Source organism: Phoenix dactylifera, chromosome 3, assembly GCF_051530095.1.
Source record: "Phoenix dactylifera cultivar Ajwa chromosome 3, Ajwa_hap1_PhDact_Kaust_v1.1, whole genome shotgun sequence".
In the NCBI taxonomy this organism is placed as follows: Eukaryota; Viridiplantae; Streptophyta; class Magnoliopsida; order Arecales; family Arecaceae; genus Phoenix; species Phoenix dactylifera.
In genome coordinates, this window is record NC_143192.1 from 55,410,198 (window position 1) to 55,428,466 (window position 18,269).

Genomic DNA, 18,269 nt, shown 5'->3' on the forward strand with positions numbered 1-18,269 from the left:
TCAGGACCGAATAAGCAAGCATTGCAAAAGAACCAGGTAACTCTTGCATTACCAAACCGGTTTAATTCACTTCTATCTTGGACAACCCCGCTGCTCCACCGCTGCCACAAGTTCTCTAAATCCTTCAACACGGCTTTCACCCATGTTATATTCAGATCAAATTTTAACTATTCTGTTTCACCTTCTACCTAGATTTAAAAATGATGCAGACAACCAACATTACAAAAACAATATTTCTGACGAGCCTAATCGTCCAACAGGACTGACATTACATTCCTCTGCATCAGGAATGGATTGATCTAACGCCTCTAACCATTCAAGGTAAAGACTCACCCAAATATAAGCATAATTTCACAAGAAGTCAAGGGCTGACATGAAGCAAATGACAAGAATCTTAAAAAATTTCTGATGTTAGTTTATTGTGGGGTTTCAGAATGACAGATTCAATAAATAAATTTTGTTGCTTTCTAGCTGATGCTGGACTCTCTTTCAACTCTTCCTAAGAAGCATGAAGCTCGACAAAGGCAATTTCCATGATAGCTTCATGATAACAGCAGGTTGAAGCCTTGAACGATTACTGCAAGGGGTTTTATGATCATTTACGCATACAAGAATTACTGACCACCGTCATCAAAAGATTGGTGCTGCAGTGTTCGCCAGCTACAGAAATTGCCACTTCAACACTCAACCACAAGATTTCCATGCAATGAAAGCCCAAACAATTGCACCTGAATCAGATCAAACCATGCTGCAGCATAAAAGAGTACGCCCTATACTCAAAAACAGGCAGCCACCTAGTGAAGGTGCCTTTTCTATACATAAGAACAGACATGTGACTAAGAATAGCTCTAAATTTTGACAACATGCTGTCTAGGTTTTAAACGCCTGCAGAACACCTGAAAATAGTTATCATCGGTAATATGATGCCATGGTGTAGAGCAAGATGGATGTTGCCGTCGTAACAAGCAGCTCCTGTTGAGCCAAACAAAACACCATGAGGGCAGTTTAGTTATATGAGCACTAAATGCACATGAATATAGCAGAATTAAGCATAATGTCCTGCATATTAATGATCATATAAGATGTATATGATTACACTTGATAATAATCATGATAACGATCATTAGGGAATAGGACTTCTATGATGACTTAGAGTCTCCGATCAGATTTCATGATAGATACCTTGGTCTCCTTTTAGTTGTATTCTGGACAACTGAATTTATATGCTTGCTTTCATGTTTTGACTTAAAGCTTGGAGAATTCACCTTTCATCTCTGAACGCTAGCTTGTGGTTTAATATCTTTATGTAGTACGATAGTTCATACTTGGGTAGTGGTACCATAATAGTTATTTCATAGTAGCTTATTATCTTATTATATTTGACTTTTCGATATTTTACATGCCATGTCTTTGCTTCTTCTATTTGTATTTATGTTTATAAATTGATAATTCATTATTTAAGGTGTCTGGATTCATTTATTTGTTATTATATATGTATGTTAATATTTTTGTGCCTCACTTCATCCAGGCACCCACCTTGCATTGCGCCTTGTACCTAGGCTCCAAGAGTCCATGGTGCCTTGAGCCTTCGACAATGCAGTTACTACCATCTAGTCCAACTATCAATTTTTACCTACTAAGAATTTGCAGGTTTCACATCCCTTTCACAAAAATTCACCTTTCAGAAGGTATAACTTCCCATGAGAATTTTGCCACCTTACTTTTGTCTCTTACATTAAATATTCTTCGCTTCCGGATGCTAGTGAACACATGCATTTCTGCAAGACAAGAAGTTCTGTGGTTAAGCCTCTCCTAGTATTACCTTGGGATCTCTACTTGCCATCCTTTCATCCATTTTTAGGACAAATAATCAATGGATACACATATTATCCAATATTGGAAGACACAAATAATTATCTTGCTTAGGCATAAACTTGTTATTGTTGTATCAAAAGATATGGAAAACTTAAAATGATAAAACTTCCCATTATCTTCATATTCTCAAGTCCAATCCATCACTTTCCCTCTACCACTCCTTACTATCGAAATCATCAATTCTTTTACCCCTCTAGAATTCCATGCACTAATCCATTCATCCCTTTTCTAAAAATGTTCGCATCTGCATAAGTGGTGTGTGCATGCACATGTGCAATGTCTATCCGTCCAGTTATGATGATTAAGTAGTTAGCATCCTGCATATCAAATCATATTCTTGTCTGAGTTTGGAGCTTGATCTGATCCAATCCATGGATAGTCCTAATCCTCGTAGCTTGTATATATCATGCATATTTGATCTGGTAAAACTATATGAGCATATATTATAAAGAAATATCTAGGCCCTGTTTGATATTGCTTTTTGTTTTCTGTTTCTGTTTTGTAAAAACCCAAGAAGAAAATCAACTAGACTGCACAACATGTAAGACAATACCACTTTGTTTATCTAACTTTGTTTGTAAAGTCTAGCTCTTTCGGTGGCAAAAATTTATTGCTTTCAAAGAGTGAATAAAAGCAAAGAAATAGCAGAATAAAATTTATCAATCTTCATGTGGTATTTCACAGATTCATAGAGAACCTAAATCACAGACAATAGTGATACCAAACAGGCCCTTAAGCAATTACCTGGTTATTGTAAAGAAAGACAGGAATGTAATGTCCTAGAAACTCGATCAGGTTGAGTAGTCCGGTATAACCCTGCAACACCATCAGTGGATCAAACCAACTAAAATGAATGAAAACCAAACTAAAAAAAAAAGGAAAACCAGTGAGAATGAAATTGTGAATTTAGTTTTCTTGGAACGTAATTAAGCATCAATATACAAAAAAAGCAAGCACCTAAAGTATTTGTCATTCACATACCAAAGATGAAACAGCTATACACCCAAAAACCAGTGAAAGAGAACGAAGTAGTCGCTTTCCCATACGTAATGCCCTACCTTCATCCTCACCATCCTCCTGCAGCACAGAGCCACTTATTCTGGTCAACTCAATTGCAACTAGCTTAATTGTATAACCATAAACTTTTTATATTATAGGTGGTACTCTTTAAGCAAAAAATGAAGCATAAAAAAGAAAATAAAAAGTTTTTAGTACTAACCAACAAATAACTGTTGTTTTATAAACTTATACTGCATACACTGGCAAATCAGGGGGTGCAAATTTGTTTAACCACTTGACAGTAATCCATATATGGTAAATTCTTAAATCTTGTGACTGTCAGTCTAATGTGTGTCAATCAACAGCTCATAACAGAAAAACAAAAGTCCTTAACAGGGACATTCTCAACCTAATGTCTATTGATACATGACTCATCAGAAACAAATCAAAGCTCTAACAGGTCCTACATTATTAGTTTTGTATTACTCACAGTAAAAGTTGGAGATACTGCTGGCTCAAAAGATTTCAATTTCTCAAATATTCGGTAGAAAAAAATGAAAGCTAGAAATTGCAGAGGCTTCCATTCAGCACTGCGTTTGATAAAAATCCAAATTGTCTGCAGAATGCATAGAGATGAGTAAATTGTTAGTTAACAGATGTGTACCATATTTTGCTTATATCAAACTAAAACAATGATCTACAAACATACTCTACCAATTACAAAAAAATATATGAAACTTATAATCATTATCCTATAGATGAAAAATATTTTAAGCTCTACAGCTGCTTGGTCATTCCCATGAAGTTATATTTATAAATGTCCTCATCTGCAGACCATTAGATGAATTATTGATAAAGTGCCAGTTGAATTTCAAGGTAAAAGATGAAGTCCTAATCCCATAATGTGAAAGAAGTAAAACAATTTACACTGCAAATTCACTTTAATACACAAAAGTTAAAAACAAAGCAACATTAAACTGTATCACTGAAGATAAACATGATCACAATAGCAATTGACATGCAGTGAATGAAGAACTGGTAGCTGGTCCATGGTTGAAGCTAAAGAAAATGACACGATGCCCACCACTAAGCTTCCCAAGAACACGTTAAACTTATTATATTAGAACCAAAAAGAACCAGATTCAATGGAGTTGCAGGGTAAAATATAACCCAGTAAGTCAGATTTCTACAGGCAGCACTGGTAGATATAGGTTTCAAAAAGAGAAGTGTACCAAAAATAGAGATGTGCGAACAAGTAATTGCATGAAATTATTTGATTATCCACTGCTAATGACAAAATTGAGAAAAGAGTGCACTTTTCTCTGGCAGTTGTACAAAAGCAATGCCCAGTAAAATAAACGCAATGGTACTACAAAGCAGCCTATGCCCAATGATGCTGAATAATTGGAACTACATAGTTCCAAAAAGCTGTCTATGTACATCCATATCAGTGTTTTGAAGGCATGATGGAACAAATGGCAATAAAAGGATATGATGAAGATATGATATAAAATCATAAACATATTTTCCACTGCAAAACATAGTAGTTTTCTTCATCTGACTGCAGATTCCGGCATCATTTTTTTCAATTGCTAGCATGACTGATGCAACTGTTGATATTTGATTATGATGCAAAATGGAAAATCGGCCATGGTGAGAAGGAAATTTAGATTGCCAAAAAGAAAGAAAAGGATTCACATTACTTGTACAAAATATATTAAAGTTATTATATAGAAGTGTGTTATAATTTATATTATGCTGTTATTTTGATATTTTAATTTCATATCAGATCTTCAAACAGGTCGACTATCTGCAAATCTTGCAAAATTGACCATTCAAAAATTCATATTTATGTATTTTCTGCTGGCACGAAATGTATCATGCAACCGGTGCTGGTATTGATCTGGCACAGGCCAATGATGAAATGAAATGGTAATAACGCTGACCCCTCATCTTTATGAGTAAAAACATCAGTGAAAAGCCCATGAACAATAACATTCAATTATTATACAACTATCAATCTTATCCAGAAAAAACATTACACCAGTATATAACTAGAAAATATAACTAGAAAATCCTATTTTAACAAATTCAGAAAATCTTACAAATACTGCAGATATTGCCATATTTATGCGCATGTCTTTTACATTAGACCTGGAATACCTGCAAACCAATGATGCCGATCATATATATAATATATATGAAAATGTTCGGTCATAAAAAGGGGCAACTTCAATTTTCTTAGGAGAACTAATAAAACTAAAAGCATAAGTATGTAGGAGTACAACAGACCACTAATAACAACACAGAAAGTACCCAGAACATGAATTTTTCAGATTGCGAGAATGCCACTACGTATAAGAATTAGTAATCATAATAGATTAAATTATTCCTTGCAATTTCTTTGGAAGAAGAGAATCACATTATATTAATCTATATTATATATAAACATGGCAGTTTTGGAATAAGAGAACATTCCTTCTTGATTCCATCTCCTATTTATTGCAAGAAAATCCCTATTGTTTATATTACAAAAATACATTACTTATCTCTCTAACTTTCTCACCCATGACAAGCGGTCTCTCTCCTTTTCCAATCAAATCGCTCAAAAACAGACTGGACCCCTAATATACTGGACTCTATCTCTTTCTCTTCTCTCTGCCATCCAACGTGCATTGCATGTGCCCAGTTGCTAGTATATACACAGACATATGTGAACATATACATATTTGGTTAGTATTTGTGATTATAAGATACAACATCTCTTAGCCCTGTTGCTAGGTTTCATTGTTCTGTGGATGATCATAAGGAGAAAATAAACTATCCGATTCTTTAAGTTATTAAAGAAATAAAAAAGAGGGGAGACATAGAGCGAGAGAAAAATGAAAAAGTTTCTTTCTGCTGAGAGAGCAATAAAGAGAAAGATGTGATCACCAATATGAAGTGCAGAGTTGACTGGTTCATGAAACTTTTCCTATGCTTGAACATACTATATACATTTATACATATACATATATACATTTATACATATACATATATATATATATAAATGACAGTTTTGAAATCAGGAAATATTCTTTCTTGATTCCGACTGTCAATTTTATAGCAAAAATACCCCTCCTACCTATCCTAAAAATTACACTAATGATCCACTAACCTTCTCGCTCGCATATGCTTTTTCCCCTTGTTTTCCAACCAAATCGTCCCCTTCCATAAAACTCTAAAACAGATTGGACTCCATCTCTTCCTATAATTCAACTCCCATACAGATTGGAACATATTGAACTTTATCACATTCTCTTCTCTTTTCCCTCCAATGAGCATTGCACGTGCCCGCTTGATAGTAGTTTATGATATAGAAAGATAGGATGTAGAAGAACCTACAGTAAGACTGTAACTACGATAATTGTAAACTCATCGGTTTCATCCAAACCATTTTACCTAGCTTTAAGAATAGTTTGTACTTTGTAGTCAACTATTTCTATCGAAAACATAGTTGCAACATGAAGAGGATCCTTAAATCTTTTTCTGCCATTTCTAGACATCCAGCTTTCTCCTCCCAGACCGCTCAAACCAAATAGACAGGTCCCAAGTACCATCTTTATCTTCAGTAGTAACAAAACTAGAATATCTTCTTTGGTTCTCCACTACTTCATTTCCACGGAGGGCTCTCTGAATGTAACTTGATTCTATGTTCATACTTTATTTCACACATCAAGCTCAACGTCTTCATGGATATTATGTTTATCATGTGACTGCCTTAATGCCCAGAATGCTGATTTGTAAGGGAAGTATGTACACAAGTAGCCAAATAACAAATCCATTAGAAAACCGTCGATTGAAATAATATCAATAATGATGACAATGACAATAGAACTCTTGTGATCCAATGAAATAAGAGAAAGGTAATTTTCTAAACCTAACAAGCAATTCAGCTTTTTAGCATACTCAAACAACTTTATTAAGTGTTCCATTTCACATATGTATAGATTTTTTTTCTTTTTTTTTTGTTATGAAGATTTCTTTGTTTTGGCAATCATCAAAAACATTAGTTTTAGCTTTTAGAGAGAGAAAAAAATAGTAACTTTATTTCAAGATATATTACATGTGAATAACTTTAAACTGCTAGGATTCAAGAAATATTATGTGTGCATCGCAAATCTAGACAAAGACATCACAGTTTTAAAACTTGAAATCTTTAATCAATTTAACTCATTATAAATTGAATAAAATGATCACCATGCAATAGCCAGATTTATAGCGAAGAACATTGACTAAAAGAAAATGCCCATTACTCAGTTTTTAAATCAGCTTATCTTTGTGCCAAAACTTCAATTATTTGGTTGCACAAAGGAATGACAGAGCAATTTTCAGATCCTCCAGATATAAAGCTAGCATTTGAGATTGTCATTCCATAGGCTGAAAAAGATGCACTACCTAAAACATATTATTTGCAACTTCTTATTGAATAAGGTAATAACTTCCTTAACTCTTAATTCTAATCATGATTGTCATTATTGTAGCTCGCATCAACAAAATGCCTCTCATGTTTGACTCTTTATGTGGATTGTTATTATCAATCACTCTTCTAGTCATTACATTTCGAAACAACATCAATTTTTTTTGTAAACGAAATAATTTCTTAATTAGATCATTTTTTTGGTGAGATTAAATAGTTGAATAAAAAAAGAAGCGTAATAATGTCATTTTGAAATTATTACAAATATCAATTGACTCAGCCTTTGGATTATTAGAGTTATTGTATGATTAGTTCCCCGTTCACCTTTTTAACCATAGGCATTCTTTGTGGAGCAGTGTGAGCTGCAGCATGTGAATTGGTTTATTAACCCAGCGCGCAAGATACAAGCTGAAATCAAGAGATTTAGGATTCTGAAAGAATAATAGCCAGGATTCCAAAGAAATGTTTGCTTATATGGAATTAATTATGGGGAATGTTTGAGCAAGTTCTCTGAAAGGAAAAGAAAGGCCAAATCTATCTGCTCCATATCTCTCTCTGTAGAATAATCTACATTACAAACAAAAAAATTATGAGCAGAACTTCTACAAAAGAACGAATCGTCAAGATCTGCAGTAACCAATCATATTTACAACTTAGCAGCTCAACCAATGAATTGCAACTGATTATAATTTATAGATTAGTTCATTTTGCAGCAAATATCATCAGTGTAGAGTGGACATAGATGAATAAATCAGAATGAGACCATAGCATTTAAATAACTTATCTACCTCTTTAACACTCAGAATGAGTAAATAAGAAATTTTCCTAATGTTATACATAAAGAAGAGAATACCTAGGTCCCCATGGGACGATAGGTTGCTTATCAGCATACTTAATATCCTTGGACACCTGCATGATAGAATGCTTTAAAATATATATATATATGCAGGGGAAATTGTAAGCATAAGCAATTAATGCAATTGCCGTAACCCTGTCAATTTATTAACAATCGCAAAAGAAAAAAAAATCAAAAGTTGAAAAGGGAATTTCTGAGTACAGGGTATCATACATCTCTTAACAATAACTTATATAAATTTACATCCACCAAGAAAGAGTTTAAAAGAAAAAATCGATTTGGTTAATGAAAATCTAAAAGAAACACCAAGACAATGGTGTGATATATGCATACACACACACACACACACATATAGATGATTTCAAGAACAGAACAGCATGGTCAACTAAGATTACCATAATGCATAACAAGATTCCCAATATATGCTACGAACCAAGCATTCATTTTACATCAAAATGACCTACAAAGAAGTACAAACTGCAAAGAATTATTTTCCTTCAAACATGATATTTTAACGGCATCCCGTGGCTAATGAAAACATCAAAGATTAAACCCATGAGGCCATGAGGAAATTATGAATGGTCAAAAAGACATCAATAGAAAGTCTACATGAACCAACATGTTCTAAATGAGCTACTGGAACAACAGCAAAAAGGTCTATTTTTGTCTGTCTTAATACAGACACCAGTCTGCGTAGCAGCGGACATAGTAGGGTGTTTTGCACTAACATTCTCTGGGCATGATAGTTAGAGAGAAGATCTCCAAAGTGATGCCAGTCCTAGTGGTATCAACGCTATAGATAGTAGTATAACTGAGTAGAACTACATGCCACACAAAATTCAATCATATTTGAATGTTCTAAATTGTGAGGTTTAATAGGAGTTAATGTTTATGATTAAACGGCTTTAAAGCAACCTACATTTAATAGCTAAAGTAGTCTGTATTTAGGTTGGGCATATGTTGCACAAATGCATGTAGTTGCACATTGTAAACATTTTAAATTAAATTGTGCAAAAGAATTTATACATGAGAATTCCTTATTGTGACTCCAAAATTTCTCAATGGTGCATTTCTATTTGGAGCCATAAAGAATTTAAGTTTGGCACCTCATTCTTATCCACAAAAATAGGAGCAACTCCTTTATCCCTTTGGCCATTAATCTAGCTATTCCTCCTGTTCTTAATTAGTTTGAAATTTTACACTTACACTATCACTTTCTTTGGAATTTTGTGTTAAATTGTTAGAACTTAGTGTTGATATCTAACTGCTCTTACAGTATGGCTTATATTAATCTGCCGAATTTGCTTTTCAGTTGCTTAGCTATTCAATTTGAGCATTGGTTTAAACTACCTTCCTGCTCCATCTTTTTTCTTTCGATATAGATGAAGGATTACAAGAGATAGGAGTACATACAATCACTAGCATCAGAAAACAAGAAATCATGAAAGAGGGCAAGAAAAGTGGAACTTAGTGTTGGACTTTGCAATGCTACATCATCCAGACATGAAAAGTGGTATGATAGTACGCCTACTGCAGAATTTGTTACTCTTCTTTATTGAATTATTGCATGCACTTTAGAAGCAGGAAAACATACAGGGCCACTAAACCACCATGAGAGATCAAGATGACGTCATATGTCATAACGGAAAATATATATGCCAATAGGATGGATCAACAGCTCAAAGAGTTAAGAGCCATGCTTTAATCCTTGGATATTCCAACTAAACATGAGACTCGAAAAGATCTAGCTATAGAATATCTTTCAAAAGTACTTACACATCCATAACCATCAAAGGGCTCATGATTACCATGAGAGACACAATACAGAGAATTGTACTGGTTATTACTGTGTTTTATGAAAACTCAATGTTACTGCGTTATTGGATGAGATGATGATGGATGTTGCTTTCCTATGAAGTGGTTGATATGGTGAAATTTACTTAGTTCCATTAGCTAATCGCAAGCCTATCCTCTAACTGCCAAACAAATGTTCAAAAAGCTTTAATGCTATGGAAGAAGGATCAAGGACCAAATGTAGAGAAGGTGATGGCAATAGAAAATTCTTCCATGGCATTAATATCAAACTGCTGTAAAAGAAATAGCAGAGTTGCAAACCCCTTGAATTATTTCCCACTGCTTAGCTCCAGACAAATCAGAAAATCATGCATGTAGCCATCATTGCCAGCCAATCATAGGCTCAAATAACATATAGTTGTCTTTATCTGCCACCGCAAGAGAAAGATCAGAAGATGAGAAGGAAAAGCATGGAGCTTGACCTTAAATGATCCAAACGCAAGGCCCTTCTTCCGATTTTGCAACTGCGACATCATGATCTTATCATATGCCCTCTCTAGCTGGAAAAACACAATATTCAATTAAGTATTCAAAGTAAATGTCCCATATATGTAAACTTATTCATTACCTTGGGGAAATGGGTGATATATATAAAGAAAATTCAAAGAAATAAGATGGAAATCAATGTCCTTAAAACTAATTGTGAATACAATGCAAGTCAAGGAATCCCTTCTTAACCTACTTTTGCCGCATATGCTTCATCCCCCCTCCTCTCTGCATCCTTACGCCTTCTTGTGTAGGCTGCCTTCATCGTATCAAATCCTTCTATCGGACTCACACCAATAACCTAGTAACCAAAACAATGATACTATAGATAATTAAAACAATCTTCCAGTAATATCAGATGCTGATATGATGAACTCAAAGTACATATTTATTACCTCATACGGGTTTTCATCACTATTTGCATGCGGGCTCCCCGCAGCAGACGTAGCTGTGCAGACCATCCGATAGTGCCTTATGGGTATCCTAGAGAACCTATCAGAATAAAAACCAAGTAAAAGCTATCCAATAAAAATAAAAAGCTATCCAATAAAACCACAACCCAAGCACCAAAACAACAAAATCTAGCACTGGAAACCAGAAGAGAGGGTGAAATTGAGAATACTGAAAAGGAGTATGTGGTAAGTCAAATTCCTCTTCCAACGTAATCAAAACCTTTCACTTCTAGCAATAATGTGTGAGCGGAGAGGCATGGACCTTGTCCAATAGATGACTGAAGACATCAGACAAATTCCGCACATCTTTTTTTTTTATACGAAATTTAGAAGGTGATTACAGGCAAACAAAATACCAAAAATCCAAAAAATATAATTGAACATGTCAATAAAAATCAAGAAAAAGATTTTTGGCTTAGCTAAACAGAAAAACCAAACATAAAAAAAAAAAAGAAGCAAAGGGCGTTTTAATTTATATCTTCAATCACAACCATCTAATTTTTATTCAAGAACTTACATTGATTGCAATGATAGCATTTGGAGTCGCAATAAAATAAAATCTTATGTTTGTTTTCTTGTAAATGAAAATTGTAACTGTGTCTGGTTGTACTACTGAAGTAATATTAATTATGTCTCCACCAACCACTACCCTTGTTAGGACATGAACCTATCATGAAGATAGAGACCTCTAAAGCCTTTTTGTTTGTCTCACGGCCTATTTGATAAGACAAACTACTGCACAAGAGCCCCAAAATGCAGTTTGATTTGCAGGACTTTGGCCAAGTTACAGCAATCCAAACAACGGAAAAAGGCCACCTCCCGCAACTGGGGTTCACTCGCACACATTTGCGGGTATCCAGACGCATATGAGAATGGATATGTGGAAACACAGGAATATATCAATCCAGAAATCCACAAACATCAAGCACATCATCTGTATTGAAATTATAAGATTCTTCAGTTTCTTGACTATAGTTTGGGATATGAATCATAATCATTGGGTTAGTAGAGAACCGCGAATTCCATTGGGTGCGTCAAAAAAAAGGGACGAATATGGCGGCGAGGATGTCAGAGAGAAATTTCAAAGGATTTACCTCACCGAGGAGGCAAGCGGAGCGACCGGAACCGAGCCATCGGAGAAGAAGCTCCACCGCCGGGCGGGGTTAGAACTGGGGCACCGGAAGGCGTTTGGGATCATCGTCGCCATTTCTTGGAGATTATATCTTCTTGATTTCAGATTTCTTTGGGGTTTTAGGGTTTTAGTTCTTTTAGGGAGGGGAAGAGAAGGGAGCCGTGCGCAAGAGGCGGACAGTGGCCGTCCAAGCCCGATATCTGTTTCTCTTGGTCTGATCGGCGCTAGGAATCGTGAAAATTAAACGGGTTCTTGGGCATCCAACGCCGACTTCAACAGGATCTTGGCTGCCTTGCGACGGCTACAGACTCGGTCAGATAGTCTGGTCTCGAGATATACACTGAATACCATATTCCTGGAACCTTAATTCGCCTGCATCACGAGGTGATTGGTCTCGAGATATACACTGAATAACATAGTCCCCTCGCGAGCCCAAATAGACCGAAAGAATGCAAATACTTGTTTCCGTTGCCGCATAGACGTACCGACAGACGAAGTATTATTAACGATTACTTTTAGTATTACTTTGCATATACTATGCACATGGGTACATTAAAAATTAAAAAAAAATGAACATAAAATGGGGAGCGATTATTCATCAAGACTCTCTCATTCTAGCTACTAACTTGTCACTGTAGTACTAATTAAATGAAAAATTAATTTATAAAGTCGAGGTAAATAAAAAGTTTGATTAAAATCTGTTCATTAAAATATTAGAAAATTTGCCCCATTTCATATAATTTAGAGTTAACTGATACTAAAATCATAATTATTTTGATGACTATGATGGCGGCATTGTTATAATATGATAGTATTATTCTCAAAATCATTGATAAAAAATTTCTTGCAAATTGTAGGAATAAAAATTTAAAATTTTTAAATAATTTCTCAAAATGTCGAACAAATAAAATATTGACTATTCTTTCTCTCTTTAGAATTTTCTAAAGAGGGACCAAGATAAAGCCTGTAAAAAGAAAAAATGCTCTCCTCCAATCTCTCTCCCTCCCTCCTCTCCCTTCTATCATTTTTTATGCGGGGTCTAGACTCCGGACAGATAATTTATCATTTTTTTTATTTCTCCCAAGCAAAGTGGTTATAAATGGTTTGAAAAGAGCTACAAAGGCAATTGATGCTAAAATAAGATGCTTGCAAGTAAGTTGAAATATGTTACTAAATCAAATAGGTGGCTCCATGCATCCAAAGTTACATTAATGAGACAAGCATGTTATTTGAATTCAATCCCCTAATGTGCAACAATTAGGCATCCCAAACCCAAGCCGAGTCAACCTATGTGATTAGATTCTCTCTATATTGGAATAAGCCTGTACTTCATTATACTTGAAACCTGAAAATAATGTCGACCCTTTTTCAAGTCAATGGTTACCTCTTGTTTCAACAATTCATCAGTTTTGGCAACAAGATTAGTAGTGACCAGAATTGAGGAAGGTTAAAAAAAACCTTTGCCTATATCTTTATCCAGGTGAAGATTTAGATTAGATTCACTTACCGAGTGTTTGATATTTGTGGAAAGAGGATTGATTTACATGTCTATAGTCCCTAGTCTGTTGGGTTACCCACTCATAGATCTCATAGCGTTCCAAACTCTATCATGCATCCATCTGTGATCTCAAAACAACTAGTGGTCGATTGCCGGTGGATTCGAACGAAGAAAGGTGAATCCTTCCCTCTCCCTCCGAGAAAAGATGGTGCACAAACATGGAAAAAATATTAAAATACGGGAGTCCAAGCATGCGTGGAGTTCAAATAGAAGAGTTTTCTTACAACAGTAAGGAGATAAGAAGGGTGGGATATTTTTCTATTCAACTCTTGATAAGAGACGTGGGATATTTTTTTTTTTTTTTGCCATTAGCTCTTGATGGTACAGCATGGTGGTTTTGCATTCAATGTGTTCGCATTTCTATAGAAGTTTATGTTTGCTGGACATTGGATGGAATCAGGTCGGGTCAGGTCAGTCCCAAGTAGAGTCACCTAGTAAGATTGAGGCACTAATAGCTCCAATTCTGTTTTGTAATATGATGGGAAAAAAGCACCACTGATCACTCCAAAGAAATTTATGAGAGACTGACTTGCTTGAAAGCATCAAAACTTGAGAGGGCATTTAATGAGTTATGTCAAATAATTGAACTTCAAGAATCACATCGAACATAGATTATGATGCTCATGTTTTTTTTTTTTTTTGGTACATTGGCGATTCACACACAACGAGTGTGAGTATAACTCAAAAAGTCAGAAAGAAGCAGAAATTGCAAAGTGGATGGGACCGAGTTGCGTCTGTCCCAGATGACATCTCCGACATAATAGGCCGCATAGGAGGCCACCTAGTTCGCAGCACAGTTGGCCTCCCTATACACATGAGTAGTCCGAAATGCAATACATTCATCCAGAAGACAGCGAGTATCATGAATCAACTGCATGCTCCCATTAGACCGCCCAGAGCTCAGGATCCCTTCGATCACTGTGGCATCATCCCCTCAAGGATGATGTGATCCACACCCAGCACCCATCTCGCATAGGAAACATCCTCCCAAGCGGCTCTGACCTTGGCCCCGGCAGCAGTCTGGTCGAAAATGTGCCATCCTCCGGCCGTCACTAGTCTGGCCTGCTGATCTCTAATGACAAACTCAGTGCCACTGCACCCATCCACCGTGACACTGCCGTCAAACTTCACCTTAAGAAAACTAGGAGGTGGGGGCTCCCAAGAGACAAGCATGATCCCGAAAGCTACAAGAGTGGAGTAAGAGCCCCAGATTTCTCCGTCTAGCCCAAGGGATGATGACGCAGTGATGTCAAAGACCTCTACCGCATGAAGTAGGGCCCTTTCCCCCACCACTCTTGGGTGCACACCTCTATCCTCAAAGACTCGGGTGTTCATGTCCAGCCAGCAGTAAACAAAGTCCAAAGAATGATGTCAATCAAGGTGTGAAAGCACGGAGCCCCTTGCACAAGCTTCTAGCCGGCTGTAACTAAAAGGCTCACATGGCTGGCCATATCAAATTTAAACTATAGAAATCCCATTATTTTTTTCGAAAAAATTATTCATCTACGGGTCTTTTACATGTTTGAGTGTATGTATGTTGTATATTTCAAGTTTGTATTTGGGGGATATCATTATTTTTTAAGTAAATGGAATAATCGAATTTAAAGCTACCCTCTGTTAAAAAAAAGGCCCAAAATTTGTAATTGTGGTTCAGATGATTAGCAAAACAACAGCAACACCAACAACAATCACGATGAAACCATAAATATATAATTTAAACTAACCATATTTCATAAACTAGAAATACGACATCTCACAGACGTATGCACAAGTACATATAAATCAGCTTCATAGTTCTAATACGTACATAAGGGTAGAAATTTGTATTATTCTATGCAATATGATCATCCTCCAACTCTTCTTCGAAAAATAAAGAGAAAAAATAAAGATCATCTTCCATATTCTATATCCATCGCTGCTTTCTTTTCTATACTGTAGCACCCAGAGATTTCATTTTCAGTGTAGCTTGACGGCTCACCAAGCAAGTTCTCAATCTCTTCTGTATTATGCTGCAAAAATGGATGCTGCTTGAATTTTCTTAACCGATCTAGGTCATCGGCAACCTCCTTCATTGTAGGCCTATCTTCACCCATAACATTGAGGCATCGCCTTGCTAGCTCAGCAATTTCTTGCACCAACTCCATATCCTCTTCATTTTTGATATGATTGTCTAAAAGTTGTAGAAGTCGTTCCTCCTTCATGGCGGATAAAAAACTTGATGAGAGGCTTCTTTCTTCATCAGATCCTTCAAAATAAAAAGCCTTCTTTCCGGTGAGGAGCTCCAAAAGAACAACACCAAAACTATAGACATCACTTTTATCGGTTAATTGGCATGTTTGCAGGTATTCAGGATCCAAGTAACCGCAAGTCCCCTGAACTAGTGTAGCAAACTGAGTTTCATCCTTTGGCACCAACATCGAAGCTCCAAAATCCGACACCTTTGCGTTGTGGTTGTCATCTAAAAGTATGTTAGAAGACTTGACATCTCCATGAATAATTGGAGGGGATGCTGATGAATGTAGATATGCAAGAGCTTCTGCAGACTGTGAAGCAATCTCCAAACGGGTATCCAATGAAATGTGGGATGTCCTATTCCTGTCATGGATATATTGGAATAAGGTTCCATTGGAGACAAATTCATAAACCAACATAGGGACTTCCACCTCCAGACAGCATCCCAAGAGCTTCACCACATTCTTATGGTTGATTTGAGAAAGAATAACCATCTCCTTCCCAAATTCCTTCTTTTGGTAATCATCAATTATTTTTGATTTTTTTATGGCAACTGCATGGTTGTCATTCAGTATTCCCTTATAGACAGTTCCATGGCCTCCACCTCCAAGAATTCGGTTCTTATCAAAGTTGTTTGTTGCCTGCTCTAGCTCTCCTTTTGTATATACCTTAAATGCAAGACCTTGCTTCGACTTTATCTCTTCCAGTAGCAACCGCCCTCCATGTCGCCGAAAGTATTCCTCTTTTATCCTCATAAGTTTTCTTCTTTCACGTACCAGGGAAAGGACAATGCATAGTAATAGTAGAAGGGCAAAGCTGGTGCTAGCGACAATGCCTGGAGATTGTAAATAGACAGGTAGAGTAATAATCCATGAGTTCGAATAACAAGGAGCTAGGTTTTCCCTCGCGTTTATTTCTTTCCCATACTAAACGAAAGATTGAAACTTTTAAGCAGTCTAGAATTCTATGCTTTGCATGGTTGAAGTTTGTGCTTGATGCATGTCTAATGAAACTTGATAGAAGCGGTAGAAACCGAAATTTATTGCTAAGGGAGGGATTACCTATAACCAATTTCACTGATGAGAAAGGATTGCCGCGGCTTCCCTGGCAGGTTCCTTTTTTCGCGTCGCCATTCGTGCCTTGCGGACATGAACAAATGTAATCCCCAGGTAGGTTGGTACAGGTCCCATGGCATGGATACTCGTCTTTGAGAGTGCACTCGTCAATATCTAGCAACCCAGTTCAACAAATAGAAAGGTCAGCTCCGGAAACAGAGAGAGAAAGACACATACACTCCCAGAGAGAGAAGGTAACAATGGACCTTGACATCCATTGGGAAGATAGGCGTTGCCTTGGTAGCCCCTGGAGCAGTTGCAAATATATCCTGGGCCATTGGAGGAGTTAAAGCAGTCACTGTGCTCGCTGAGGCACGCATAGGAGGTTGTGTTGCGCTTTGCGACCTCGCACGTCTCGTTGCCGATGGCCCAGTCCAGCACAATGGGCGCCCGCCCTCCGTTCGTCTCATTGAGCTGGCGGGTATTAATGTAAGTCGTGCTGAACTTGAACCAGTCGGCTTCGGCCAGAACGGCGTAGCTGCAGGGATTGAATTTCCACACCCGGGAGTTGTTGTAGTTGCGATTGAAGGACACTTTATAATAGTTGATTCCCTTGGGGATGGATGTCTGGCAGCAGCCGATGCCGGAGCATGACCCGTTTGTCAGGCTCTCACTGCTGCCGCAGACCGTTACGCATCCGCCCGCGTAGCTATCTTTCTGGTTCTGCCCTCTGATGTACGCGAGGGTGTCGCAGCCGACAACTGTGAACTTGTTATCGGCATCGGAGAACCGGTATGGCTCACGGATGAAACGTAGAGTCCATGTGTTGGACGACACGTTATCGTACTTTGCATTGTAGCATTGCCAGGATATGTAATTGTAGACGCGAGCCTGGGCCGGCAGCAAGGATATGTTGATGAGCTCCACGTTGTAGATGAAAGGTTTCTTAACGCCACTGGCATTGTCATTGCAGCTGAGGTTGAAGCCAGGAAGGGAGCAATCCGGGCCGATGCCGAATGGGTAGGGGATGCTAACGTTGCCGCATGTCGCTGGGCAGCCAGGCAGTGTGCTGGGCAATGCCGACGCCGTCACGGCAATGAGCAGTACCGTCAAGAGGGAGTGGCACAGCAGCATCCTTGCGCCCATGAATGGCTTTGCTCCTCCGACGACTCCTCTCCCGGACTCTCCCATAAATGTAACTCTCATTCTTTATTCAATCTCTCTTTTGATGAAATAAAATCAATATGCTTCCTCGATTTCCCAATAGTTAGAGTTGGAACATTTGCCTTAGTGCGCCACTAAATATATGGA

The 18,269-nt window shown here is 37.2% G+C and overlaps 2 protein-coding genes across 5 annotated transcripts; both read right to left on the reverse strand.

The window, feature by feature from the left end:
• Nucleotides 1–374: 374 nt before the first annotated feature.
• Nucleotides 375–12,513, reverse strand: CJD1 (Chloroplast J-like domain 1). Of its 4 annotated transcripts, none has more exons than XM_008803910.5 (10): nucleotides 12,076–12,513; nucleotides 10,925–11,021; nucleotides 10,726–10,830; nucleotides 10,466–10,543; nucleotides 8,187–8,242; nucleotides 4,980–5,037; nucleotides 3,365–3,490; nucleotides 2,857–2,952; nucleotides 2,620–2,691; nucleotides 375–972 (listed from the first exon to the last, which is right to left on the reverse strand). In XM_008803910.5, exons 1-10 carry the CDS (start codon nucleotides 12,186–12,188, stop codon nucleotides 910–912), a joined length of 864 nt encoding a protein of 287 aa, XP_008802132.3. In that variant the 5' UTR covers nucleotides 12,189–12,513; the 3' UTR covers nucleotides 375–909. The 4 variants fall into 4 exon arrangements, with proteins under 4 accessions (XP_008802132.3, XP_008802131.3, XP_088575339.1 ...); XM_008803909.5 differs by having other exon boundaries at nucleotides 8,187–8,257; nucleotides 12,076–12,444; XM_088719212.2 differs by lacking the exon at nucleotides 375–972 and adding an exon at nucleotides 1,011–1,778 and having other exon boundaries at nucleotides 8,187–8,257; nucleotides 12,076–12,447.
• A 2,945-nt stretch (nucleotides 12,514–15,458) lies between these two features.
• LOC120104793 (wall-associated receptor kinase 2-like) lies at nucleotides 15,459–18,221 on the reverse strand. Its single transcript, XM_039116558.3, has 3 exons — nucleotides 17,225–18,221; nucleotides 16,965–17,132; nucleotides 15,459–16,738 (listed from the first exon to the last, which is right to left on the reverse strand). Exons 1-3 carry the CDS (start codon nucleotides 18,162–18,164, stop codon nucleotides 15,561–15,563), a joined length of 2,286 nt encoding a protein of 761 aa, XP_038972486.3. The 5' UTR covers nucleotides 18,165–18,221; the 3' UTR covers nucleotides 15,459–15,560.
• Between the last annotated feature and the right edge of the window lie 48 nt (nucleotides 18,222–18,269).

What these genes read in the sequence shown, in the direction of transcription:
- LOC120104793 (XM_039116558.3), bottom strand. Translation starts at nt 18,164, where the DNA reads ATGAGAGTTACATTTATGGGAGAGTCCGGGAGAGGAGTCGTCGGAGGA. An exon ending in TCTTCCCAATGGATGTCAAG is followed by an intron (nt 17,133 to 17,224) that starts GTCCATTGTTAC and finishes CTGGGTTGCTAG; the next exon opens with ATATTGACGAGTGCACTCTC. An exon ending in ATCAGTGAAATTGGTTATAG is followed by an intron (nt 16,739 to 16,964) that starts GTAATCCCTCCC and finishes TACAATCTCCAG; the next exon opens with GCATTGTCGCTAGCACCAGC.
- CJD1 (XM_008803909.5), bottom strand. Translation starts at nt 12,188, where the DNA reads ATGGCGACGATGATCCCAAACGCCTTCCGGTGCCCCAGTTCTAACCCC. An exon ending in ATCGTCCCATGGGGACCTAG is followed by an intron (nt 5,038 to 8,186) that starts GTATTCTCTTCT and finishes ATTGGTTTGCAG; the next exon opens with GTATTCCAGGTCTAATGTAA. An exon ending in CAGTATCTCCAACTTTTACT is followed by an intron (nt 2,953 to 3,364) that starts GTGAGTAATACA and finishes TCTGTGCTGCAG; the next exon opens with GAGGATGGTGAGGATGAAGG.